Source organism: Pangasianodon hypophthalmus, chromosome 6 (genome assembly GCF_027358585.1).
Source record: "Pangasianodon hypophthalmus isolate fPanHyp1 chromosome 6, fPanHyp1.pri, whole genome shotgun sequence".
In the NCBI taxonomy this organism is placed as follows: domain Eukaryota; kingdom Metazoa; phylum Chordata; class Actinopteri; order Siluriformes; family Pangasiidae; genus Pangasianodon; species Pangasianodon hypophthalmus.
In genome coordinates, this window is record NC_069715.1 from 27,236,803 (window position 1) to 27,264,065 (window position 27,263).

The 27,263-nt window shown below is 37.3% G+C and overlaps 1 protein-coding gene across 2 annotated transcripts; it reads right to left on the reverse strand.

Moving 5' to 3' along the window:
* On the reverse strand, positions 1 to 27,189 carry LOC117597518 (uncharacterized). Of its 2 annotated transcripts, XM_053235000.1 has the most exons (82): positions 27,067 to 27,189; positions 26,665 to 26,769; positions 26,449 to 26,537; positions 25,225 to 25,423; positions 25,031 to 25,141; positions 23,744 to 23,812; positions 23,516 to 23,604; positions 23,200 to 23,398; positions 23,006 to 23,116; positions 22,331 to 22,399; positions 22,101 to 22,189; positions 21,785 to 21,983; positions 21,591 to 21,701; positions 20,909 to 20,977; positions 20,677 to 20,765; positions 20,361 to 20,559; positions 20,167 to 20,277; positions 19,926 to 20,030; positions 19,665 to 19,753; positions 19,288 to 19,486; positions 19,064 to 19,177; positions 18,784 to 18,897; positions 18,511 to 18,599; positions 18,148 to 18,346; positions 17,934 to 18,047; positions 17,705 to 17,812; positions 17,477 to 17,565; positions 17,123 to 17,321; positions 16,875 to 16,988; positions 16,582 to 16,695; positions 16,309 to 16,397; positions 15,946 to 16,144; positions 15,744 to 15,857; positions 15,515 to 15,622; positions 15,287 to 15,375; positions 14,910 to 15,108; positions 14,656 to 14,769; positions 14,363 to 14,476; positions 14,090 to 14,178; positions 13,727 to 13,925; positions 13,521 to 13,634; positions 13,292 to 13,399; positions 13,064 to 13,152; positions 12,687 to 12,885; positions 12,436 to 12,549; positions 12,156 to 12,269; positions 11,883 to 11,971; positions 11,520 to 11,718; positions 11,314 to 11,427; positions 11,085 to 11,192; positions 10,857 to 10,945; positions 10,480 to 10,678; positions 10,247 to 10,360; positions 9,954 to 10,067; positions 9,681 to 9,769; positions 9,318 to 9,516; positions 9,110 to 9,223; positions 8,885 to 8,992; positions 8,657 to 8,745; positions 8,280 to 8,478; positions 8,074 to 8,187; positions 7,794 to 7,907; positions 7,521 to 7,609; positions 7,158 to 7,356; positions 6,952 to 7,065; positions 6,727 to 6,834; positions 6,499 to 6,587; positions 6,131 to 6,329; positions 5,901 to 6,014; positions 5,640 to 5,753; positions 5,376 to 5,464; positions 3,378 to 3,576; positions 3,158 to 3,271; positions 2,911 to 3,024; positions 2,693 to 2,781; positions 2,299 to 2,497; positions 2,107 to 2,220; positions 1,898 to 2,005; positions 1,698 to 1,786; positions 1,407 to 1,605; positions 1,209 to 1,322; positions 1 to 1,122 (listed from the first exon to the last, which is right to left on the reverse strand). In XM_053235000.1, exons 1-82 carry the CDS (start codon positions 27,145 to 27,147, stop codon positions 1,105 to 1,107), a joined length of 10,212 nt encoding a protein of 3,403 aa, XP_053090975.1. In that variant the 5' UTR covers positions 27,148 to 27,189; the 3' UTR covers positions 1 to 1,104. The 2 variants fall into 2 exon arrangements, with proteins under 2 accessions (XP_053090975.1, XP_053090976.1); XM_053235001.1 differs by lacking the exons at positions 2,693 to 2,781; positions 2,911 to 3,024; positions 3,158 to 3,271; ... (3 more) ...; positions 5,901 to 6,014; positions 6,131 to 6,329.
* Positions 27,190 to 27,263: the final 74 nt, after the last annotated feature.

The following is a 27,263-nucleotide window of genomic DNA, read 5'->3' on the forward strand; positions in this document are numbered from 1 at the left end:
CTGAACCTTCAGATTTTATTTATTGCGAATTAACAGAGAAATTCAGTAAAATGATTCAGTAAATCCATTAAACCAATAAAGATTTCAGCACAGTTTAAGCAGTGAGTCAGAAGAAGGAAAAAGGCCTGACAAATGTAGAAGCTGTTTTCACCATACTACACAAAAAGGTTCTCTTTAATCTAAAACAGGACTAAGTATTAATTAGCCTATGTTTGCCCCTTAGCACATAAGACAAGTACAGGAAAAGATACTTTATGTTCCCTGAATCCCCCCTTTGAGTCTCTCTAATAGAGAATCATAATGCAAGCTTAAATGCATCAATACCTTTCCAGTGTAGCTTGTTGGCTAGACAAGCTTCCCTTCAACAAAAATCAGCCCAGAAGCTAATTTCTATCTTCTGGAAGGCCTTATCACTTCATTCTGCATTTTTGCATAGACAAATATATGTGTGTGTGTGTGTGTGTGTGTGTGTGTGTGTGTGTGTGTGTGTGTCTCAGCTCTCTTATAAGAGAAGTATCCAAGCAGGCCTCACAGCAAACTTGTAGATTGTCCAAAAAAAGTAAAGTAAATATCTGATCCAAAAAGTATTTCAATTATGGATTAAAAAGATAAATGAATTGAATGAAATGAAACTTTGGAATGTGGTGAAAAGTTTTACCCTTTTATCCCTGTTTTTGTTTTCCTGACATTTCATGGATAAATGTTGAAAACATGTTACATACATGGGAAATAGCAAATCATTTTATGACCATGTGAAAACATTATATAATTTCACAAGAAAGTCTGAAAGCCACATTTTTTTTCTTTAAGAGGCCAAAACTTCACAAGGAAGTTGAGGCAGTGTGGATTAAAATGTTGGCTTTTCTGTTGATCAGACTGGTGGGTAAAATGTCCAATGTAGAGACACATCAGGTCCCAAGTTATATAGCTTGTCCAAAGCATAATGATATCAAGGTGGTGACATTAAAGGCAAACTGAACAATATAAAGAGAGAATTTTGAAATCTATAAAATAATTAAATAAACAATTACTGCTGCAAAACTCGATTGTATTTTTTCAGCCTCTGGAACTTCCTCCGCATGTACGTGTTTTACTCATTTTAATTTATGGGCTCATCCAGTTCTAATGGAAATAAAAATAGAAAATGTGTTAATTAATGGAACTACTAGATCAAACATTTTCGAGAAGCAGAAAAGTGTTTTACTTACTTCAACAAAACCAATGAGCTGAATGGTAACTTCTCCACGAATGGCAATTGTAGAAACTTTCTCTAAAGGAATGCGATGTTTAAATGTGCAGTGGCTCAGGTTATTCGCATAAACCTGCAGGAGCATGGAAAATATTTTAAATGACTTTGAAGCTTATATTTATTTAATTATTACTGTGAAGTATTTTAAGAACCAGACCTCATAGCCCTCCGATTTAAAGACAACAATAATTTGGAAGGCTCCTCCCCTGGTGAAGGGTTTATCAGGTGCAGTTTCCTGTGTCTCCCAGCTTCCGTTTCTGAAGCTGTTCAGGGAGGTATGATCACCAATGCGAGGGTTGTAGCGAAAAGCGATGTCTTCGCCATCAGATGGCCCTGTTTTGAAATTTATTTCAAAGCTGTGAAGAAAAAAAAAGTAAAATAACCTCAAAAAATGTGTTGTCGGAGTTTAATATTTTCAAACAATTCTCAGACTAATGTGAGAGCATACCCATTGGCATTTTCAAGAACATTCCCTTGAAAAAGTACAGCCATGTCTTGCTTTACCACTACTGGAATTTTTCCTACATAGGGAATTGCCTGAAAAGGACAAAGACAACATGCACAGTCAGGTATCCACATATTTGAATGCAAAAGTTTGTTTCAGATATCCCCGTGTTGTTCCTAACCATCTCTTACTGTTTTACTTACAGGGTTGCTGATTGGATGTGAAACCTCTAGAGTGATGGTTGTCGAGGTTGAGGACTGTGTGCTTTGGATTTTCTTTATTTCTGTAAAGATGGAAGAAGTACTCCATTGCTGGTAGGCAAAAAAAAAAAAAAAAGAAGCGTTTATTTTGAAAGAAGTACAGAACGAAATAACATTTTAGCTAAGGTGGCAACAAGATACTGTTTACATACATAAATAAAAGCACACATCGAGATTAAAACATCTCCACGAATGCCAAGTGTTGAAACTTGCTCTAAAGATACGCGGTGCTTAAACACACAACGCCTTAAGCCATTCACATAGACCTGCAAAAAAGAGGGAAAATGCGGTTATTGTTGCTCTTTTATTTAAATGAATGTCTGCAAATTATCATAAAAACACACCTCATAACCCTCAGAGTTGATAGGTATAATAATTTGGAAGGCTCCTCCCCTGGTGAAGGGTTTATCAGATGCAGTTTCCTGCGTCTCCCAGCTTCCGTTTCTGAAGCTGTTCAGGGAGGTATAATCACCAATGCGAGGGTTGTAGTGAAAAGCGATGTCATCGCCATCAGACGGCCCCGTTTTGAAATTTATTTCAAAGCTGTGAAGAAAAACAAATATTCTTTAAATATCTGTGCCCAACTCGTGTATTTAAGTGTTCTAATCTACAGTGTGTAAGGCAAACCAAACACGCATGTGTTCACTACTCTAACTTTTACTCTTCACGCTTCTGTGGTTGTAGTACGTATGCATGATGATTTCTATATTTCCATTCAGTGGGGCTTTTAAAGTGTACCCTTTGGCTTCTGAAGGAATAGACCCTTGGAAGAATACAGCCATGTCTTCTTTAATCCCTCCTGGTATTTCACCCACATAGGGAAGTGCCTGGAGAGAGCACGTATTAGAAAACATTTAAATTTTGCTTGCTATTATAGAGTAAGTCGGTAGACTCTAAAGAGTTTTTCTGGACATTTTGCAGCTTTTAGGTATCATCTTATGTACTGTTTAACTTACTGGGTTGCTGATTGGATGTGAAATCTCTAAAAGTGTGGACTCCGAGCTTGTGGATGAACACTCTGTGATTGTCATTTTCTGAAGTTCCGTAAAGAATGAAGTAGTACTCCAGTTCTGAAGATAAAATTAAAATATTTAGCATGTTCTTTAAATAGAGCTTCAACAGACAAACAAATAAATGAATAAATGAAAACCATATAATTAGGTTGCATCTGTGCCATTAATAGTACAAAACTGTTAAACATACATGTATAAAACCACATATGAGTTGGGAAACATCTCCACGAATACCAAGTGTTGAAACCTTCTCTAGAGGAATGCGGTGCTTGAACGTGCAGTGACTTAAACCATTCACAAAGACCTGCAAAAAGGATATATGGTTGATTATGTTAACAGTTTTCTGTCACTTACAACAATCTTCTGCAAATTATTAAGAAAAAAAACGAACAAAAAAAAAAAAAACATACCTGATAACCCTCAGAGTTGATGCCTACAATAATTTGGAAGTGTCCTCCCCTGGTGAAGGGTTTATCAGGGGCAGTTTCCTGCTTCTCCCAGCTTCCGTTTCTGAAGCTGTTCAGGGAGGTATAATCACCAATGCGAGGGTTGTAGCGAAAAGCGATGTCATCACCATCAGATGGCCCCGTTTGGAAATTTATTTCAAAGCTTTGCAGAAAAAGAAAAGTATATAGCATATACGTTTGCTCATGTTTCTATAGTTGCAGTATGTATTCAGTGCCTTGCATAAGTATTTGCCCCTTGCACTTTTCCAAAGTTTGTAGTCTAACAACCTGAAATTGACATGGAATTAATTGGGATAACTCTACACAAAAAGTCCATAATATTGAAGTGGAGCAAAAAAATCTATATAGTTTGCCAAATTAGTTACAAATAAAAATGTAATTGTTTTGGGGATTGCTTAAGTATTCACCCCATTTGCTGTGAAACCCCTAAATTAATAATGGTGCAACAAGTTGCCATCAGAAGTGGCATAATTAGATGAATGGAGTCCACCTATGGGCAATTAAAGTTTCATATGATCTCAATATAAATGCACCTGTTGCTGGATGGCAGGACCATACCCAAACTAAACAGCATCATGAAGACCAAGAAGCTATCAAAACAAGTCTGAGACAAAGTTCTGAAAAAGTAGCAATGAGGGTTTGGTTATTTAAAAAAAAGTATCCCAAAATTTTAACATCCCAGTTTACCCCATTAAATCCATTAACAAAAAAAATGGAAACTGTCCACCAAATGTCAGTGACTGTGGAAGGAGGGCATTAATCTGAGAACGAACCAAGAGACTAAGACTAATTCTTATGGAGATAGAGAGATCCACATCTCAGATGGGAAGAGCTGTTCATAGGACAAGCACTGACCAGGCACTTCACAGTGCAGGCTTTATAAAGAATAGAAAAGACTAAAGCCATATGAGTTGTAGACTGAACAAACATATGGAAAATGGTTCTCTGGAAGGATTTAAAATTTTGGCCTTGACACAAAGCACTATGTTGGACAGAAATCCAACAGTGCTCATTACACTGAGAACAACACTGCCACATTGAAGCATGGTGGAGGTATGATCATATTCTGGTGATGCTTTACATTAGCATGGACTGTGAAACTGTTCCCGGGGTAAGGGCTTGATGTATGAAGCCAAATACAGGGCCGTCCTGGAAGAAAACCTGTTCCAGTCTGCAAGAGACTTGAGACTGTGGTGGAGCATAACAACCCTAAGAATAATGTCAAAACTACACTAGGTGGTTGAAAACCAAGAACCTGTATGTGCTAGAATGACCCAGTCAAAGCCAAGGCCTCAAGCTGACTGAGAACCTGAGTCTCTATCCAATCTTACAGAGCTTGAGCAATTTTGTAAAGTGGAATGGGCAAACATAGCAGGATGCAGATGTTTTCCATTAGGCTGGCCAGGACTTTAGGATCACTTGCACATGCTGCATGTGCCGTGGCCAATCTCTAGCATAAATCATTCTCAGCTAAAGAGGCTGAGGTCTCAAAATCTGGCTTATTGTGCTGTTGAAACAGCTAGCACTCCACATGTCAAATGGAATGAAAACAAATTGGTGCAAACTTAATGGGCATATCCCAGAACACTTACAGGTGTAATTTCTGCCAACAGGGGTTCTACCAAGTCCAGACCAAGTGGGTAATGCTGGTAATTAATGGGAATACTAATGCAACCAATAAATTTGTTTGTTTGCTTATTTGTTTTAATTACCATTTGTGTTGCAATGAACAGGTATTTTGCACCTTCAAATTAGTAATTAGATTAAATTTGTTAGGCATATTGTGTGAATCTAATGGTAAAATATTCCAGGTAAGTCCATTGCAGCTATAGGTCGTAACACAAGTACAAAATACGGAAATGTACAATGGGAGAGAATACATAAGCAAGACACTGGACATAATGCTTTCTATAATTGAATTCCTTGAGGTTGACAGCATACCCTTTTGCATCTGCAGCAACTGTGCCTTGGAAGAATACAGCCCTGTCTTGATGTATCCCTCCTGGGATGTTACCCACATAGGGAAGTGCCTGGTGACAGAACAGGTGAAGAGCACAATCAGATATTCCTCATGGGAAGAACAAATATTCTAAGATATAATGGTAAAACGAAAGACTTCTATCATAGAGCAATGTTAGTTGACATAAGAAAGTTCCTTCTGACATGTTGTGGCTTTCATGTCCATGGTATATACTTTTTTCTTACAGGGTTACTGACAGGATGTGAAATCTCTAAAGGTATAGATGTCAAACTCGAGGTTGCGCTCTGTGTGCTTGTGATTTTCTTTAGTTCCGTAAAGGATGAAGTAGTGCTCCAGCTCTGAGGAGAAAATGAAGATATCAAGCATGTTCTTGAAATGCAGCTTGAAAAGGAAAGTAAGTAAGTAAATAAATAAGTAAGTAATTAAGTAAAACATATATTCAGCTTGCAGCTACACCATTAATGACAAGAAACTTGTGAACATACATCAATAAAGCCACAGACGAGGAGGGAAACATTTCCCCAAACGTTAACTGTAGACACTTTCTCTAGAGGAATGCGGTGCTTGAATGTGCAATGTCTTAAACCGTTCACATAGACCTGCAGAAAGAAGATGCATTTGATTATTATTATTATTATTATTATTATTATTATGATTCCAATACTCCTTTAATTACACCATTCCTTTTTAAATTATTAGGAAAAATTTAACACACCTCATAGCCCTCAGAGTTGATGACTACAAGAATTATGAAGGCTCCTCCCCTGGTGAAGGGTTTATCAGGGGCAGTTTCCTGCTTCTCCCAGCTTCCGTTTCTGAAGCTGTTCAGGGTGGTATGATCACCAAAGCGAGGGCTGTAGTGAAAAGCGATGTCTTCACCATCAGAGGGCCCCGTTTTGAAATTTATTGCAAAGCTGTTAAGAGAAACAAAAATATCTGTATCGGAAATAATTAACTCTAGTGGACTGCAACTGAAGGCAAAAATAAAGTAATTCTCTGAATTTTAGTGTGCGTGCTTTTATAACTGCAGTAGTTGTATATGGTGTTTTATTCTTTTTCATTCAAAGTGCTTTAGGAGCGTACCTTTTTGCATCTGCAGGAACAGTCCCTTGGAAAACTACAGCTATATCTTGTTTTATCCCTCCTGGGATTTCACCCACATATGGCAGTGCCTGGAGAGAGAACAGACAATGTGCACCATCAAGTATCCATCATGTCAAGTAACAAGAACTGTTCCAAGATTTAAGGATAAAATTTATTTTGTCTCTATTGTTATAAAGCAACTTGTCTGCCTTAGGTTATTTTACTCACTGGGCTGCTGATTGGATTACAAATCTCCAATGGGATAAATCTTGAGGTTCCACTTCCCATCAGTAAAGATTTCTTCTCTTTGATGAACAAAGAAGGACACGTCCATTTCTGGGGAGAAATAGAACATTTCAAGCATGAAGTTTAAAGGAGCAACTTGCCAAGAAAAATAAAGTAACAAAAATGATCTACACCCAGACTTTTAAAAGCAAGAAGTCTTTTACTTACATGAATAAAACCAGATATGAGGAGAGAAACATTGCCATCAAAACTAAGTGCTGAAACTTTGTCTAGAGGAATTCGGTGCTTGAACGTGCAGTGCTTTAAACCATTCACGTAGACCTGAAGAAATGAGGTAACACTGATTGTATTACATCATTATCTGATTTCCAGCATCCTGCTGCATATTACATAAAACACACACACACACACACCTCATAGCCATGTGATTTGACAGCAATGAAGATTTGGAAGGCTTCTCCCCTGGTGAAGGGTTTATCAGGTGCAGTTTCCTGCGTCTCCCAGCTTCCATTTCTGAAGCTGTTCAGGACGGTACGATCACCAATGCGGGGGTTGTAGTGAAAAGCGATGTCATCGCCATCAGAGGGCCCCGTTTTGAAATTTATTGCAAACCTGAGAAGAAAAACAAAAGCATTGCAAATAGCTTTGTCAAAAATAACTCTTGTGCACTACAGTTTAAAAAGTATTCCCTGAATTATAGTGTGCAAGCTTTTGGAACTGCAGTAGTTACATATGGAGTTTTCTTGATTTTTATTCAGAGGGCTTTAGGAACGTACCTCTTTGCATCTGCAAGAACAGTCCCTTGTAAGAATATAGCTGTGTCTTGTTTTAACCCTCCTGGGATTTTACCCACATAGGGAAGTGCCTGGAGACAGAACAAATGATGTGCACAATCAGATAGCCATCATGGCAAGTAAGAACAAATATTCACAGATGTAATGGTAAAAATCAAGATTTCTGCATTATTATAGAGCAAGTTGGTTGAGTTTAAAAAGTTCCTTCTGCCATGTCGTGGCTTTCCTGTCCATGTCATGTACTGGTTTACTTACAGGGTTAGTGACAGGATGTGAAATCTCTAAAGGCAAGGACGTCAAACTCGAGGTGGCGCTCTGTGTGCTTGTGATTTTCTTTAGCTCTCTAAAGGATGAAGTAGTGCTCCAGCTCTGAGGAGAAAATGAAGATATCAAGCATGGTATTGAAATGCAGCTTGAACAGGAAATAAGTAACTAATGAATTAAGTCAACAAATAAATACATAGAAATATACACAAATAAATCATATATTCAGCTTGCAGCTACACCATTAATAACAAGAAACTTGTGAACATACTTCAATAAAGCCACAGACGAGGAGGGAAACATTTCCCCAAACATTAACTGCAGACACTTTCTCTAGAGGAATGCGGTGCTTGAATGTGCAATGTCTTAAACCGTTCACATAGACCTGCAGAAAGAAGATGCATTTGATTATTATTATTCCAGTACTCCGCTAATTACACCATTCCTTTTAAAATTATTAGGAAAAATTTAACACACCTCATAGCCCTCAGAGTTGATGACTACAAGAATTATGAAGGCTCCTCCCCTGGTGAAGGGTTTATCAGGGGCAGTTTCCTGCTTCTCCCAGCTTCCGTTTCTGAAGCTGTTCAGGGTGGTATGATCACCAAAGCGAGGGCTGTAGTGAAAAGCGATGTCTTCACTATCAGAGGGTCCCGTTTTGAAATTTATTTCAAAGCTGTGAAGAGAAACAAACATATTGAAAATATCTGTATCAAAAATAATTAACTCTTGTGGACTACAACTGAAGACAAAAATAAAGTAATTCTCTGAATTTTAGTGTGCGTGCTTTTATAACTGCAGTAGTTGTATATGGTGTTTTATTCTTTTTCATTCAAAGTGCTTTAGGAGCGTACCTCTTTGCATCTGCAGGAACAGTCCCTTGGAAAACTACAGCTACATCTTGTTTTATCCCTCCTGGGATTTCACCCACATATGGCAGTGCCTGGAGAGAGAACAGACAATGTGCACCATCAAGTATCCATCATGTCAAGTAACAAGAACTGTTCCAAGATTTAAGGATAAAATTTATTTTGTCTCTATTGTTATAAAGCAACTTGTTTGCCTTAGGTTATTTTACTCACTGGGCTGCTGATTGGATTACAGATCTCCAATGGGATAAATCTTGAGGTTCCACTTCCCATCAGTAAAGATTTCTTCTCTTTGATGAACAAAGAAGGACACGTCCATTTCTGGGGAGAAATAGAACATTTCAAGCATGAAGTTTAAAGGAGCAACTTGCCAAGAAAAATAAATTAACAAAAATGATCTACACCCAGACTTTTAAAAGCAAGAAGTCTTTTACTTACATGAATAAAACCAGATATGAGGAGAGAAACATCTCCATCAAAACTAAGTGCTGAAACTTTGTCTAGAGGAATTCGGTGCTTGAACGTGCAGTGCTTTAAACCATTCACGTAGACCTGAAGAAATGAGGTAACACTGATTGTATTACATCATTATCTGATTTCCAGCATCCTGCTGCATATTACATAAAACACACACACACACACACACCTCATAGCCATGTGATTTGACAGCAATGAAGATTTGGAAGGCTTCTCCCCTGGTGAAGGGTTTATCAGGTGCAGTTTCCTGCGTCTCCCAGCTTCCATTTCTGAAGCTGTTCAGGACGGTACGATCACCAATGCGGGGGTTGTAGTGAAAAGCGATGTCATCGCCATCAGAGGGCCCCGTTTTGAAATTTATTGCAAACCTGTGAAGATAAACAAAAGCATTGCAAATAGCTTTGTCAAAAATAACTCTTGTGCACTACAGTTTAAAAAGTATTCCCTGAATTATAGTGTGCAAGCTTTTGGAACTGCAGTAGTTACATATGGAGTTTTCTTGATTTTTATTCAGAGGGCTTTAGGAACGTACCTCTTTGCATCTGCAAGAACAGTCCCTTGTAAGAATATAGCTGTGTCTTGTTTTAACCCTCCTGGGATTTTACCCACATAGGGAAGTGCCTGGAGACAGAACAAATGATGTGCACAATCAGGTAGCCCTCATGGCAAGTAAGAACAAATATTCACAGATGTAATGGTAAAAATCAAGATTTCTGCATTATTATAGAGCAAGTTGGTTGAGTTTAAAAAGTTCCTTCTGCCATGTCGTGGCTTTCCTGTCCATGTCATGTACTGGTTTACTTACAGGGTTAGTGACAGGATGTGAAATCTCTAAAGGCAAGGACGTCAAACTCGAGGTGGCGCTCTGTGTGCTTGTGATTTTCTTTAGCTCTCTAAAGGATGAAGTAGTGCTCCAGCTCTTTGGAGAAAATGAAGATATCAAGCATGGTATTGAAATGCAGCTTGAACAGGAAATAAGTAACTAATGAATTAAGTCAACAAATAAATACATAGAAATATACACAAATAAATTCATATATTAAATCATATATTCAGCTTGCAGCTACACCATTAATAACAAGAAACTTGTGAACATACTTCAATAAAGCCACAGACGAGGAGGGAAACATTTCCCCAAACGTTAACTGCAGACACTTTCTCTAGAGGAATGCGGTGCTTGAATGTGCAATGTCTTAAACCGTTCACATAGACCTGCAGAAAGAAGATGCATTTGATTATTATTATTATTATTATTATTATTATTATTATGATTCCAATACTCCTTTAATTACACCATTCCTTTTTAAATTATTAGGAAAAATTTAACACACCTCATAGCCCTCAGAGTTGATGACTACAAGAATTATGAAGGCTCCTCCCCTGGTGAAGGGTTTATCAGGGGCAGTTTCCTGCTTCTCCCAGCTTCCGTTTCTGAAGCTGTTCAGGGTGGTATGATCACCAAAGCGAGGGCTGTAGTGAAAAGCGATGTCTTCACCATCAGAGGGCCCCGTTTTGAAATTTATTTCAAAGCTGTGAAGAGAAACAAAAGTATTGAAAATATCTGTATCAAAAATAATTAACTCTTGTGGACTACAACTGAAGACAAAAATAAAGTAATTCTCTGAATTTTAGTGTGCGTGCTTTTATAACTGCAGTAGTTGTATATGGTGTTTTATTCTTTTTCATTCAAAGTGCTTTAGGAGCGTACCTTTTTGCATCTGCAGGAACAGTCCCTTGGAAAACTACAGCTATATCTTGTTTTATCCCTCCTGGGATTTCACCCACATATGGCAGTGCCTGGAGAGAGAACAGACAATGTGCACCATCAAGTATCCATCATGTCAAGTAACAAGAACTGTTCCAAGATTTAAGGATAAAATTTATTTTGTCTCTATTGTTATAAAGCAACTTGTCTGCCTTAGGTTATTTTACTCACTGGGCTGCTGATTGGATTACAGATCTCCAATGGGATAAATCTTGAGGTTCCACTTCCCATCAGTAAAGATTTCTTCTCTTTGATGAACAAAGAAGGACACGTCCATTTCTGGGGAGAAATAGAACATTTCAAGCATGAAGTTTAAAGGAGCAACTTGCCAAGAAAAATAAAGTAACAAAAATGATCAAACTACACCCAGACTTTTAAAAGCAAGAAGTCTTTTACTTACATGAATAAAACCAGATATGAGGAGAGAAACATCTCCATCAAAACTAAGTGCTGAAACTTTGTCTAGAGGAATTCGGTGCTTGAACGTGCAGTGCTTTAAACCATTCACGTAGACCTGAAGAAATGAGGTAACACTGATTGTATTACATCATTATCTGATTTCCAGCATCCTGCTGCATATTACATAAAACACACACACACACACACCTCATAGCCATGTGATTTGACAGCAATGAAGATTTGGAAGACTTCTCCCCTGGTGAAGGGTTTATCAGGTGCAGTTTCCTGCGTCTCCCAGCTTCCATTTCTGAAGCTGTTCAGGACGGTACGATCACCAATGCGGGGGTTGTAGTGAAAAGCGATGTCATCGCCATCAGAGGGCCCCGTTTTGAAATTTATTGCAAACCTGAGAAGAAAAACAAAAGCATTGCAAATAGCTTTGTCAAAAATAACTCTTGTGCACTACAGTTTAAAAAGTATTCCCTGAATTATAGTGTGCAAGCTTTTGGAACTGCAGTAGTTACATATGGAGTTTTCTTGATTTTTATTCAGAGGGCTTTAGGAACGTACCTCTTTGCATCTGCAAGAACAGTCCCTTGTAAGAATATAGCTGTGTCTTGTTTTAACCCTCCTGGGATTTTACCCACATAGGGAAGTGCCTGGAGACAGAACAAATGATGTGCACAATCAGGTAGCCCTCATGGCAAGTAAGAACAAATATTCACAGATGTAATGGTAAAAATCAAGATTTCTGCATTATTATAGAGCAAGTTGGTTGAGTTTAAAAAGTTCCTTCTGCCATGTCGTGGCTTTCCTGTCCATGTCATGTACTGGTTTACTTACAGGGTTAGTGACAGGATGTGAAATCTCTAAAGGCAAGGACGTCAAACTCGAGGTGGCGCTCTGTGTGCTTGTGATTTTCTTTAGCTCTCTAAAGGATGAAGTAGTGCTCCAGCTCTGAGGAGAAAATGAAGATATCAAGCATGGTATTGAAATGCAGCTTGAACAGGAAATAAGTAACTAATGAATTAAGTCAACAAATAAATACATAGAAATATACACAAATAAATCATATATTCAGCTTGCAGCTACACCATTAATAACAAGAAACTTGTGAACATACTTCAATAAAGCCACAGACGAGGAGGGAAACATTTCCCCAAACGTTAACTGCAGACACTTTCTCTAGAGGAATGCGGTGCTTGAATGTGCAATGTCTTAAACCGTTCACATAGACCTGCAGAAGGAAGATGCATTTGATTATTATTATTATTATTATTATTATTATTATTATTATTATTATTATTATTATGATTCCAAAACTCCGCTAATTACACCATTCCTTTTAAAATTATTAGGAAAAATTTAACACACCTCATAGCCCTCAGAGTTGATGACTACAAGAATTATGAAGGCTCCTCCCCTGGTGAAGGGTTTATCAGGTGCAGTTTCCTGCTTCTCCCAGCTTCCGTTTCTGAAGCTGTTCAGGGTGGTATGATCACCAAAGCGAGGGCTGTAGTGAAAAGCGATGTCTTCACCATCAGAGGGCCCCGTTTTGAAATTTATTTCAAAGCTGTGAAGAGAAACAAAAGTATTGAAAATATCTGTATCAAAAATAATTAACTCTAGTGGACTACAACTGAAGACAAAAATAAAGTAATTCTCTGAATTTTAGTGTGCGTGCTTTTATAACTGCAGTAGTTGTATATGGTGTTTTATTCTTTTTCATTCAAAGTGCTTTAGGAGCGTACCTCTTTGCATCTGCAGGAACAGTTCCTTGGAAAACTACAGCTATATCTTGTTTTATCCCTCCTGGGATTTCACCCACATATGGCAGTGCCTGGAGAGAGAACAGACAATGTGCACCATCAAGTATCCATCATGTCAAGTAACAAGAACTGTTCCAAGATTTAAGGATAAAATTTATTTTGTCTCTATTGTTATAAAGCAACTTGTCTGCCTTAGGTTATTTTACTCACTGGGCTGCTGATTGGATTACAGATCTCCAATGGGATAAATCTTGAGGTTCCACTTCCCATCAGTAAAGATTTCTTCTCTTTGATGAACAAAGAAGGACACGTCCATTTCTGGGGAGAAATAGAACATTTCAAGCATGAAGTTTAAAGGAGCAACTTGCCAAGAAAAATAAAGTAACAAAAATGATCAAACTACACCCAGGCTTTTAAAAGCAAGAAGTCTTTTACTTACATGAATAAAACCAGATATGAGGAGAGAAACATCGCCATCAAAAGTAAGTGCTGAAACTTTGTCTAGAGGAATTCGGTGCTTGAACGTGCAGTGCTTTAAACCATTCACGTAGACCTGAAGAAATGAGGTAACACTGATTGTATTACATCATTATCTGATTTCCAGCATCCTGCTGCATATTACATAAAACACACACACACACACACCTCATAGCCATGTGATTTGACAGCAATGAAGATTTGGAAGGCTTCTCCCCTGGTGAAGGGTTTATCAGGTGCAGTTTCCTGCGTCTCCCAGCTTCCATTTCTGAAGCTGTTCAGGACGGTACGATCACCAATGCAAGGGTTGTAGAGAAAAGCGATGTCATCGCCATCAGAGGGCCCCGTTTTGAAATTTATTGCAAACCTGTGAAGATAAACAAAAGCATTGCAAATAGCTGTATCAAAAATAACTCTTGTGCACTACAGTTTAAAAAGTATTCCCTGAATTATAGTGTGCAAGCTTTTGGAACTGCAGTAGTTACATATGGAGTTTTCTTGATTTTTATTCAGAGGGCTTTAGGAACGTACCTCTTTGCATCTGCAAGAACAGTCCCTTGTAAGAATATAGCTGTGTCTTGTTTTAACCCTCCTGGGATTTTACCCACATAGGGAAGTGCCTGGAGACAGAACAAATGATGTGCACAATCAGATAGCCATCATGGCAAGTAAGAACAAATATTCACAGATGTAATGGTAAAAATCAAGATTTCTGCATTATTATAGAGCAAGTTGGTTGAGTTTAAAAAGTTCCTTCTGCCATGTCGTGGCTTTCCTGTCCATGTCATGTACTGGTTTACTTACAGGGTTAGTGACAGGATGTGAAATCTCTAAAGGCAAGGACGTCAAACTCGAGGTGGCGCTCTGTGTGCTTGTGATTTTCTTTAGCTCTCTAAAGGATGAAGTAGTGCTCCAGCTCTTTGGAGAAAATGAAGATATCAAGCATGGTATTGAAATGCAGCTTGAACAGGAAATAAGTAACTAATGAATTAAGTCAACAAATAAATACATAGAAATATACACAAATAAATTCATATATTAAATCATATATTCAGCTTGCAGCTACACCATTAATAACAAGAAACTTGTGAACATACTTCAATAAAGCCACAGACGAGGAGGGAAACATTTCCCCAAACGTTAACTGCAGACACTTTCTCTAGAGGAATGCGGTGCTTGAATGTGCAATGTCTTAAACCGTTCACATAGACCTGCAGAAAGAAGATGCATTTGATTATTATTATTATTATTATTATTATTATTATTATTATTATTATTATTATTATTATGATTCCAATACTCCTTTAATTACACCATTCCTTTTTAAATTATTAGGAAAAATTTAACACACCTCATAGCCCTCAGAGTTGATGACTACAAGAATTATGAAGGCTCCTCCCCTGGTGAAGGGTTTATCAGGGGCAGTTTCCTGCTTCTCCCAGCTTCCGTTTCTGAAGCTGTTCAGGGTGGTATGATCACCAAAGCGAGGGCTGTAGTGAAAAGCGATGTCTTCACCATCAGAGGGCCCCGTTTTGAAATTTATTTCAAAGCTGTGAAGAGAAACAAAAGTATTGAAAATATCTGTATCAAAAATAATTAACTCTTGTGGACTACAACTGAAGACAAAAATAAAGTAATTCTCTGAATTTTAGTGTGCGTGCTTTTATAACTGCAGTAGTTGTATATGGTGTTTTATTCTTTTTCATTCAAAGTGCTTTAGGAGCGTACCTTTTTGCATCTGCAGGAACAGTCCCTTGGAAAACTACAGCTATATCTTGTTTTATCCCTCCTGGGATTTCACCCACATATGGCAGTGCCTGGAGAGAGAACAGACAATGTGCACCATCAAGTATCCATCATGTCAAGTAACAAGAACTGTTCCAAGATTTAAGGATAAAATTTATTTTGTCTCTATTGTTATAAAGCAACTTGTCTGCCTTAGGTTATTTTACTCACTGGGCTGCTGATTGGATTACAGATCTCCAATGGGATAAATCTTGAGGTTCCACTTCCCATCAGTAAAGATTTCTTCTCTTTGATGAACAAAGAAGGACACGTCCATTTCTGGGGAGAAATAGAACATTTCAAGCATGAAGTTTAAAGGAGCAACTTGCCAAGAAAAATAAAGTAACAAAAATGATCAAACTACACCCAGACTTTTAAAAGCAAGAAGTCTTTTACTTACATGAATAAAACCAGATATGAGGAGAGAAACATCTCCATCAAAACTAAGTGCTGAAACTTTGTCTAGAGGAATTCGGTGCTTGAACGTGCAGTGCTTTAAACCATTCACGTAGACCTGAAGAAATGAGGTAACACTGATTGTATTACATCATTATCTGATTTCCAGCATCCTGCTGCATATTACATAAAACACACACACACACCTCATAGCCATGTGATTTGACAGCAATGAAGATTTGGAAGACTTCTCCCCTGGTGAAGGGTTTATCAGGTGCAGTTTCCTGTGTCTCCCAGCTTCCATTTCTGAAGCTGTTCAGGACGGTACGATCACCAATGCGGGGGTTGTAGTGAAAAGCGATGTCATCGCCATCAGAGGGCCCCGTTTTGAAATTTATTGCAAACCTGAGAAGAAAAACAAAAGCATTGCAAATAGCTTTGTCAAAAATAACTCTTGTGCACTACAGTTTAAAAAGTATTCCCTGAATTATAGTGTGCAAGCTTTTGGAACTGCAGTAGTTACATATGGAGTTTTCTTGATTTTTATTCAGAGGGCTTTAGGAACGTACCTCTTTGCATCTGCAAGAACAGTCCCTTGTAAGAATATAGCTGTGTCTTGTTTTAACCCTCCTGGGATTTTACCCACATAGGGAAGTGCCTGGAGACAGAACAAATGATGTGCACAATCAGATAGCCATCATGGCAAGTAAGAACAAATATTCACAGATGTAATGGTAAAAATCAAGATTTCTGCATTATTATAGAGCAAGTTGGTTGAGTTTAAAAAGTTCCTTCTGCCATGTCGTGGCTTTCCTGTCCATGTCATGTACTGGTTTACTTACAGGGTTAGTGACAGGATGTGAAATCTCTAAAGGCAAGGACGTCAAACTCGAGGTGGCGCTCTGTGTGCTTGTGATTTTCTTTAGCTCTCTAAAGGATGAAGTAGTGCTCCAGCTCTGAGGAGAAAATGAAGATATCAAGCATGGTATTGAAATGCAGCTTGAACAGGAAATAAGTAACTAATGAATTAAGTCAACAAATAAATACATAGAAATATACACAAATAAATTCATATATTAAATCATATATTCAGCTTGCAGCTACACCATTAATAACAAGAAACTTGTGAACATACTTCAATAAAGCCACAGACGAGGAGGGAAACATTTCCCCAAACGTTAACTGCAGACACTTTCTCTAGAGGAATGCGGTGCTTGAATGTGCAATGTCTTAAACCGTTCACATAGACCTGCAGAAGGAAGATGCATTTGATTATTATTATTATTATTATTATTATTATTATTATTATTATTATTATTATGATTCCAAAACTCCGCTAATTACACCATTCCTTTTAAAATTATTAGGAAAAATTTAACACACCTCATAGCCCTCAGAGTTGATGACTACAAGAATTATGAAGGCTCCTCCCCTGGTGAAGGGTTTATCAGGTGCAGTTTCCTGCTTCTCCCAGCTTCCGTTTCTGAAGCTGTTCAGGGTGGTATGATCACCAAAGCGAGGGCTGTAGTGAAAAGCGATGTCTTCACCATCAGAGGGCCCCGTTTTGAAATTTATTTCAAAGCTGTGAAGAGAAACAAAAGTATTGAAAATATCTGTATCAAAAATAATTAACTCTAGTGGACTACAACTGAAGACAAAAGTGTGCGTGCTTTTATAACTGCAGTAGTTGTATATGGTGTTTTATTCTTTTTCATTCAAAGTGCTTTAGGAGCGTACCTCTTTGCATCTGCAGGAACAGTTCCTTGGAAAACTACAGCTATATCTTGTTTTATCCCTCCTGGGATTTCACCCACATATGGCAGTGCCTGGAGAGAGAACAGACAATGTGCACCATCAAGTATCCATCATGTCAAGTAACAAGAACTGTTCCAAGATTTAAGGATAAAATTTATTTTGTCTCTATTGTTATAAAGCAACTTGTCTGCCTTAGGTTATTTTACTCACTGGGCTGCTGATTGGATTACAGATCTCCAATGGGATAAATCTTGAGGTTCCACTTCCCATCAGTAAAGATTTCTTCTCTTTGATGAACAAAGAAGGACACGTCCATTTCTGGGGAGAAATAGAACATTTCAAGCATGAAGTTTAAAGGAGCAACTTGCCAAGAAAAATAAAGTAACAAAAATGATCAAACTACACCCAGGCTTTTAAAAGCAAGAAGTCTTTTACTTACATGAATAAAACCAGATATGAGGAGAGAAACATCTCCATCAAAACTAAGTGCTGAAACTTTGTCTAGAGGAATTCGGTGCTTGAACGTGCAGTGCTTTAAACCATTCACGTAGACCTGAAGAAATGAGGTAACACTGATTGTATTACATCATTATCTGATTTCCAGCATCCTGCTGCATATTACATAAAACACACACACACACACACACACACACCTCATAGCCATGTGATTTGACAGCAATGAAGATTTGGAAGGCTTCTCCCCTGGTGAAGGGTTTATCAGGTGCAGTTTCCTGCGTCTCCCAGCTTCCATTTCTGAAGCTGTTCAGGACGGTACGATCACCAATGCGGGGGTTGTAGTGAAAAGCGATGTCATCGCCATCAGAGGGCCCCGTTTTGAAATTTATTGCAAACCTGTGAAGAAAAACAAAAGCATTGCAAATAGCTGTATCAAAAATAACTCTTGTGCACTACAGTTTAAAAAGTATTCCCTGAATTATAGTGTGCAAGCTTTTGGAACTGCAGTAGTTACATATGGAGTTTTCTTGATTTTTATTCAGAGGGCTTTAGGAACGTACCTCTTTGCATCTGCAAGAACAGTCCCTTGTAAGAATATAGCTGTGTCTTGTTTTAACCCTCCTGGGATTTTACCCACATAGGGAAGTGCCTGGAGACAGAACAAATGATGTGCACAATCAGGTAGCCATCATGGCAAGTAAGAACAAATATTCACAGATGTAATGGTAAAAATCAAGATTTGCGCATTATTATAGAGCAAGTTGGTTGAGTTTAAAAAGTTCCTTCTGCCATGTCGTGGCTTTCCTGTCCATGTCATGTACTGGTTTACTTACAGGGTTAGTGACAGGATGTGAAATCTCTAAAGGCAAGGACGTCAAACTCGAGGTGACGCTCTGTGTGCTTGTGATTTTCTTTAGCTCTCTAAAGGATGAAGTAGTGCTCCAGCTCTGAGGAGAAAATGAAGATATCAAGCATGGTATTGAAATGCAGCTTGAACAGGAAATAAGTAACTAATGAATTAAGTCAACAAATAAATACATAGAAATATACACAAATAAATCATATATTCAGCTTGCAGCTACACCATTAATAACAAGAAACTTGTGAACATACTTCAATAAAGCCACAGACGAGGAGGGAAACATTTCCCCAAACATTAACTGCAGACACTTTCTCTAGAGGAATGCGGTGCTTGAATGTGCAATGTCTTAAACCGTTCACATAGACCTGCAGAAAGAAGATGCATTTGATTATTATTATTATTATTATTATTATGATTCCAATACTCCGCTAATTACACCATTCCTTTTTAAATTATTAGGAAAAATTTAACACACCTCATAGCCCTCAGAGTTGATGACTACAAGAATTATGAAGGCTCCTCCCCTGGTGAAGGGTTTATCAGGGGCAGTTTCCTGCTTCTCCCAGCTTCCGTTTCTGAAGCTGTTCAGGGTGGTATGATCACCAAAGCGAGGGCTGTAGTGAAAAGCGATGTCTTCGCCATCAGAGGGCCCCGTTTTGAAATTTATTCCAAAGCTGTGAAGAGAAACAAACATATTGAAAATATTTGTATCAAAAATAATTAACTCTAGTGGACTACAACTGAAGACAAAAATAAAGTAATTCTCTGAATTTTAGTGTGCGTGCTTTTATAACTGCAGTAGTTGTATATGGTGTTTTATTCTTTTTCATTCAAAGTGCTTTAGGAGCGTACCTTTTTGCATCTGCAGGAACAGTTCCTTGGAAAACTACAGCTATATCTTGTTTTATCCCTCCTGGGATTTCACCCACATATGGCAGTGCCTGGAGAGAGAACAGACAATGTGCACCATCAAGTATCCATCATGTCAAGTAACAAGAACTGTTCCAAGATTTAATGAAAAAATGCAAATTTTGTACATTTTAAAGCATTTTGTAATGAAAATTTCTATTTTGCCGTATCTGAAATGTGTCTGTGTTTGGTTACTTTACTCACTGGGTTGCTGATCAGGTAAGAAATCTCTAATGGGATGAATGTCCAGCTTCCGCTTCCCATCAGTATAACTTTGCTCTCTTTGAACAAAGTAGGAACTTTCCTTTTCTAGTGAGAAAATTTATAAATCAATAAATTAATGAATTAATTAATAAAGAATGATCTTTAAGGAAGTGACCTCAACCCTGACCCAAAAAAAAAAGAAAAACTAAAAACAATCCTATTAATAAACTAGTTTACTTACTTCAAAACCCATCCAGTGTATTGAAACATCTCCTATTATTGCAAGTGTAGTAACGCTCTCTAAAGGAATGCGGTGATTGAAGGTGTAGAGACGCACTCCATTCACATGGACCTGTAGAAAAGTTGTAAATTTGTTTAGACTTTTCTTGAATACTTTTTTCATCAGTTATCAGTGATTTATTTTAAGTAACCCACCTCATAGAAATCCTTATTGATGAGAAACAGTAATTTAAAGGCTGCGCCTTTCACAAAGGGCTCATGAGGACCCAATTCCTCCTTCTGCCATTTCCCATTTCTGAAGATGTTCATGTATACGTACTGACCGATCCGGGGGTTGAAATGAAAAGCGACATCATCAGAATCTTTTGGTCCTGTTTTGAAATTTATTTGAAACCTGCATAGGGAAAAAAGTTATTTACAATAACAAAATAGAACAGATAACATTGCAAGCTATTTCTTCTGCACTATAAGTATAATGTTAAGAAATAAAGATTAAGAAATGACAGCATACTGTTTAGCATTAGGAGGAACAGCCCCTTCAACATGCAGTCGCATTCCTGGTCTTATACCTCCAGCTATTGGTCTGACATAGGGAATGGTCTGTAGCACAATGAATAAGTAATAACTACCAAGAAATAGAATTACAAAATTCAGATTTTTTTTGCATTATGCTGGAGATAATTAGCATTATTTAAAAAAAAATCATTCAGACATTTTTTTTTTTAGTGTGCTTTTTAACTCACAGGCTGGATGTCTGGATTTGAAACCTCAGATGGGATGATGAAGGTGCTGGTGAATGTTTGGCTCCAATCCTGATTGATGAAAAAAAAAAAAAAAAAAAAAGATATCAGAATGATTTACATTGCTACTGCCTTGATTATTGATTGTTTACCATTGGAGAGGGAACATGTTTCAGTTTTTTCATGAAGTTGGATGGACTCATATGTGTTTTAAGTATATTTCAAAAAATTCCAAATTTTACAAACTAAATTCTGTGCTTTTCTGTTTCCCTGATATTCACACCTGATCACAACAGAAAATTAGAAAGAACTGCCTGAAATAATTGTCGTTATATGAATATACTGAACAGTACTTTTTCTCATTTCTAATCTTTAAAAGTAAAAAAAAAAAAAAAAAGGCATTTCCCATTTTATGTTATAAACGTTTGTCAGTTATGAATGTTCAAAATTCTATTTTGTACTGAGTAATGGAAAGAATAAAATGTCTTTTGGTACTTTAGTTGCAGTCCTATGTTAAACTATCCTTGAGATACAACAAACATTAACATACGTGTCAGTTAGGGGTAGGCTGTCACAAAGGCTTGTGGGTAAGTGATCACATGTGACAACTTGGCCAAGTATTACATTTAGCATTGAAATATAGAACAAAAATCACCTTGACGTTGTGATGAACTGATTTACTTACTTCAAAACCCATCCAGTGTATTGAAACATCTCCTATTATTGCAAGTGTAGTAACACTCTCTAAAGGAATGCGGTGATTGAAGGTGTAGAGACGCACTCCATTCACATGGACCTGTAGAAAAGTTGTAAATTTGTTTAGACTTTTCTTGAATACTTTTTTCATCAATTATCAGTGATTTATTTTAAGTAACCCACCTCATAGAAATCCTTATTGATGAGAAACAGTAATTTAAAGGCTGCGCCTTTCACAAAGGGCTCATGAGGACCCAATTCCTCCTTCTGCCATTTCCCATTTCTGAAGATGTTCATGTATACGTACTGACCGATCCGGGGGTTGAAATGAAAAGCGACATCATCAGAATCTTTTACCCCTGTTTTGAAATTTATTTGAAACCTGCATAGGAAAAAAAGTTATTTACAATAACAAAATAGAACAGATAACATTGCAAGCTATTTCTTCTGCACTATAAGTATAATGTTAAGAAATAAAGATTAAGAAATGACAGCATACTGTTTAGCATTAGGAGGAACAGCCCCTTCAACATGCAGTCGCATTCCTGGTCTTATACCTCCAGCTATTGGTCTGACATAGGGAATGGTCTGTAGCACAATGAATAAGTAATAACTACCAAGAAATAGAATTACAAAATTCAGATTTTTTTTGCATTATGCTGGAGATAATTAGCATTATTTAAAAAAATCATTCAGACATTTTTTTTTTTAGTGTGCTTTTTAACTCACAGGCTGGATGTCTGGATTTGAAACCTCAGATGGGATGATGAAGGTGCTGGTGAATGTTTGGCTCCAATCCTGATTGATGAAAAAAAAAAAAAAAAAAAAAGATATCAGAATGATTTACATTGCTACTGCCTTGATTATTGATTGTTTACCATTGGAGAGGGAACATGTTTCAGTTTTTTCATGAAGTTGGATGGACTCATATGTGTTTTAAGTATATTTCGAAAAATTCCAAATTTTACAAACTAAATTCTGTGCTTTTCTGTTTCCCTGATATTCACACCTGATCACAACAGAAAATTAGAAAGAACTGCCTGAAATAATTGTCGTTATATGAATATACTGAACAGTACTTTTTCTCATTTCTAATCTTTAAAAGTAAAAAAAAAAGGCATTTCCCATTTTATGTTATAAACGTTTGTCAGTTATGAATGTTCAAAATTCTATTTTGTACTGAGTAATGGAAAGAATAAAATGTCTTTTGGTACTTTAGTTGCAGTCCTATGTTAAACTATCCTTGAGATACAACAAACATTGACATACGTGTCAGTTAGGGGTAGGCTGTCACAAAGGCTTGTGGGTAAGTGATCACATGTGACAACTTGGCCAAGTATTACATTTAGCATTGAAATATAGAACAAAAATCACCTTGACGTTGTGATGAACTGATTTACTTACTTCAAAACCCATCCAGTGTATTGAAACATCTCCTATTATTGCAAGTGTAGTAACACTCTCTAAAGGAATGCGGTGATTGAAGGTGTAGAGACGCACTCCATTCACATGGACCTGTAGAAAAGTTGTAAATTTGTTTAGACTTTTCTTGAATACTTTTTTCATCAATTATCAGTGATTTATTTTAAGTAACCCACCTCATAGAAATCCTTATTGATGAGAAACAGTAATTTAAAGGCTGCGCCTTTCACAAAGGGCTCATGAGGACCCAATTCCTCCTTCTGCCATTTCCCATTTCTGAAGATGTTCATGTATACGTACTGACCGATCCGGGGGTTGAAATGAAAAGCGACATCATCAGAATCTTTTGCTCCTGTTTTGAAATTTATTTGAAACCTGCATAGGAAAAAAAGTTATTTACAATAACAAAATAGAACAGATAACATTGCAAGCTATTTCTTCTGCACTATAAGTATAATGTTAAGAAATAAAGATTAAGAAATGACAGCATACTGTTTAGCATTAGGAGGAACAGCCCCTTCAACATGCAGTCGCATTCCTGGTCTTATACCTCCAGCTATTGGTCTGACATAGGGAATGGTCTGTAGCACAATGAATAAGTAATAACTACCAAGAAATAGAATTACAAAATTCAGATTTTTTTGCATTATGCTGGAGATAATTAGCATTATTTAAAAAAATCATTCAGACATTTTTTTTTTAGTGTGCTTTTTAACTCACAGGCTGGATGTCTGGATTTGAAACCTCAGATGGGATGATGAAGGTGCTGGTGAATGTTTGGCTCCAATCCTGATTGATGAAAAAAAAAAGATATCAGAATGATTTACATTGCTACTGCCATGATTATTGATTGTTTACCATTGGAGAGGGAACATGTTTCAGTTTTTTCATGAAGTTAGGTGGTCTCATATGTGTTTTAAGTATATTTCAGAAAATTCCAAATTTTATATACTAAATCGTGTGCTTTTCTGATTCCCTTATAATCACATCTGATCACAACAGAAAATTAGAAGGAACCGTCTGAAATAATTGTCATTACACCAATATACTCTACAGTTATACACTATATAAACAGTGTATACAGTATACATTGGGGACAAAGATATATAAGAGGAGATCAGGGTAACTTGTCATATGGGCAAGTTGTCACACTGGTCATAACTCCAACACCAGAGGCACTATCTCCAAAAATTAAAAGCTGTTCATATTTGTTCAAAGTAACCCTTATCTAAGGTGAGCACAGTTTTCTTAGTTTTAACCTTTCAAAGTTAAAAAAGGCACTTCACATCTTATGTAAGAAATATTTGTCAGATATAAACATTCACAATTCTATTTTATCATGAGTAGAGGAGAGAATAAAACGTCTTTTTGTAAGAGAACAGCCAGCTTTGCCTTGTGCCATGACTAGAGGGCGGCAGAGTGCAACCAGAACCATTGTGCGAGCTGCTACCAGAGGGAGCCAGAGAGAATGGTCTTAATTATAATCAGTTGCAATCAGCTCCACCTTTAGTGGGTCTATATAAGGAGAGCTCTCCACTCACTTAGTGCTCAGTCTTGAGAAAACCTTTCTGTGTGCAATTATCAGTAATCATCATGGGTATATCTTGGTACTGTCTTTTGTCTTCTCCAGCCAGCTAATGAGCTCCCTAAGCACTCAGCATATATGTGTGTATATAATTCTGTTATTTTGCTTAGTTTATCCATGGGCCTTTGGCTTGCTCGGCATGGGGGTCCATGCCTGTCGCAGTGGGTGACTCACTGGGTTGAGTTCTTGTCTTGGCTTCCTGGAGACCAGGGTTCAAACTTCCCTGTTATACTTAAAATGCAGTGCTATTTTAAACTATCCTTGAGATATAGCCAGCATTAACATACGTGTCAGTTTTGGGTAGGATGTCACAAAGGCTTGTGGGTAAGTGATCACATGTGACAAATTGGCCTAGTATTACGTTTAGCATTGACATATAGAACAAAAATCATACTGACATTGTGATAAACTAGTTTACTTACTTCAAAACCCAACCAGTGTATTGAAACATCTCCTATTATTGCAAGTGTAGTAACGCTCTCTAAAGGAATGCGGTGATTGAAGGTGTAGAGACGCACTCCATTCACATGGACCTGTAGAAAAGTTGTAAATTTGTTTAGACTTTTCTTAAATACTTTGTTCATCAATAATCAGTGATTTATTTTAAGTAACCCACCTCATAGAAATCCTTATTGATGAGAAACAGTAATTTAAAGGCTGCGCCTTTCACAAAGGGCTCATGAGGACCCAATTCCTCCTTCTGCCATTTCCCATTTCTGAAGATGTTCATGTATACGTACTGACCGATCCGGGGGTTGAAATGAAAAGCGACATCATCAGAATCTTTTACCCCTGTTTTGAAATTTATTTGAAACCTGCATAGGAAAAAAGTTATTTGCAATACCAAAATAAATGACAATGGAAGAAATTTCAACTGCAATTTACATATCTGTAGCAGCTACAAATGATTGATACAAAAGGTATATTCATAATATATTGTTGTATTATTTACCTGTTTTGCATGTAAACCAATTTTTTTTCTTTTCTTGACAAGGTTTTTTTTTTTTTTTTTTTTTTTTTTTTTTAATTGCCAGTCATGAATGAATGAATGTGCCTGTGCTGACTGAGTTGTGCAACAGGTTCTATAAAAACTATACTTCTGGCCATAGTGTATGTGGACACCTGACCAATCACACCATATGTGCTTTTTTTGTTTTAGATCCCATTCCAGATTTAATTCCCCTTTGTTATAAAAAAAAAAACTCCACTCTTCTGGGAAGGCTTTCCACTAGATTTTGGAGCACAGCTGTGGGGATTTGTCAATTCAGCCACAAGAGCATTAGTGAGTTCAGGCACCGATGTTGGGTGAAGAGGCCTGGTGCACAGTTGGTATTCCAATTCATACCAGAATTGTCCAGTGGGGTTGAGGTCAATGTTCTGTACAGAGCAGTGGTTGAGGTCAATGCTCTGCTCACTTTGTGGCAATAGCTTGGGTTAGGTGTCCACATACTTTTGGCCATATAATATATATCTAACCCACTTTGGTTCAAAATATCAACTTCCAAAATCTACTCTTAACATAGACACAAGCCAAAAATGGCATCTTTCTGACGTGAATAAATGCCCACAAAAGTGCATGGGAAATCCCATTGTTGTAAACATTCATTCTACCCCCTAATTATTGAAGTGAAATTCAAACAAATTAAAACATACCATACCGTATCATTACAACATTGCCACTGCAGTGAACATTTTATAACATCACTACCCTTGATAATGTATGTGGTCTAACTTAACCCTTTTTAATTTCTCTTTATGCTATTTTAATCACTTCATCTTTGTGTATTATGATAAATGTATATTTTATATGACTCCCTTTAACAAATAAATGACAGCATACTGTTTGGCATTAGGTGGAACAGCCCCTTCGACATGCAGTCGCATTCCTGGTCTTATTCCTCCAGCTATTGGTCCAACGTAGGGAATGCTCTATAGCACAATAAATAAATTACAATTATAAAATTAATATTTGGTGCATTATCCTGGGAATAATTAGCATTATTTTTTAAAAAAAGTAGGAACTGTATTTATCTTTATAGTGTGTTTTTTTACTCACAGGCTGGATGACTGGATTTGAAACTTCATGTGGGATGGTTAAATGCATGCCCCCCGTGCATTCAATTTTCGATTGCTCCATAACGGGAAGGGTTTGGCCTTCTTCCTGATGGATAAAAAAAAATAGATATCAGAATAAAGTTGGATGGTCTCAAAAATTCTACATTTTACGTTCTAATTTATGTTCCTTTCTGATTCCAAGATAATCACATCTGTCCACAACAGAAAATTAGAAAGAACTGCCTCAAGCAGTTGTCATACTTGTATCGGACAGTCATACAGTATATACACACTGTATACACACTTAATGCAGTATACATATAGGAGAGAGAGGAGTAAGTTGTCACAGGGGTAAGTTTACAAACAAAAGCAAATAATTTATTACTCTCATAACAGTACTTACAGAAATCGGCCTCCTGTCAGGGCTGTGGTCATGATGACCCCTTCCTCTTCCTCTTCCTCTTCCTCTGCCTCTACAACTCATAGTGGCAATAAGCAGGATGAAAAGATGCACACACCAGGCAAAATTCTGTGAGAACAGAATGAGTGTCTGAGCGTTTGCACAGAGTTTTATAATGTACCACTGATGGGGTGGAACTC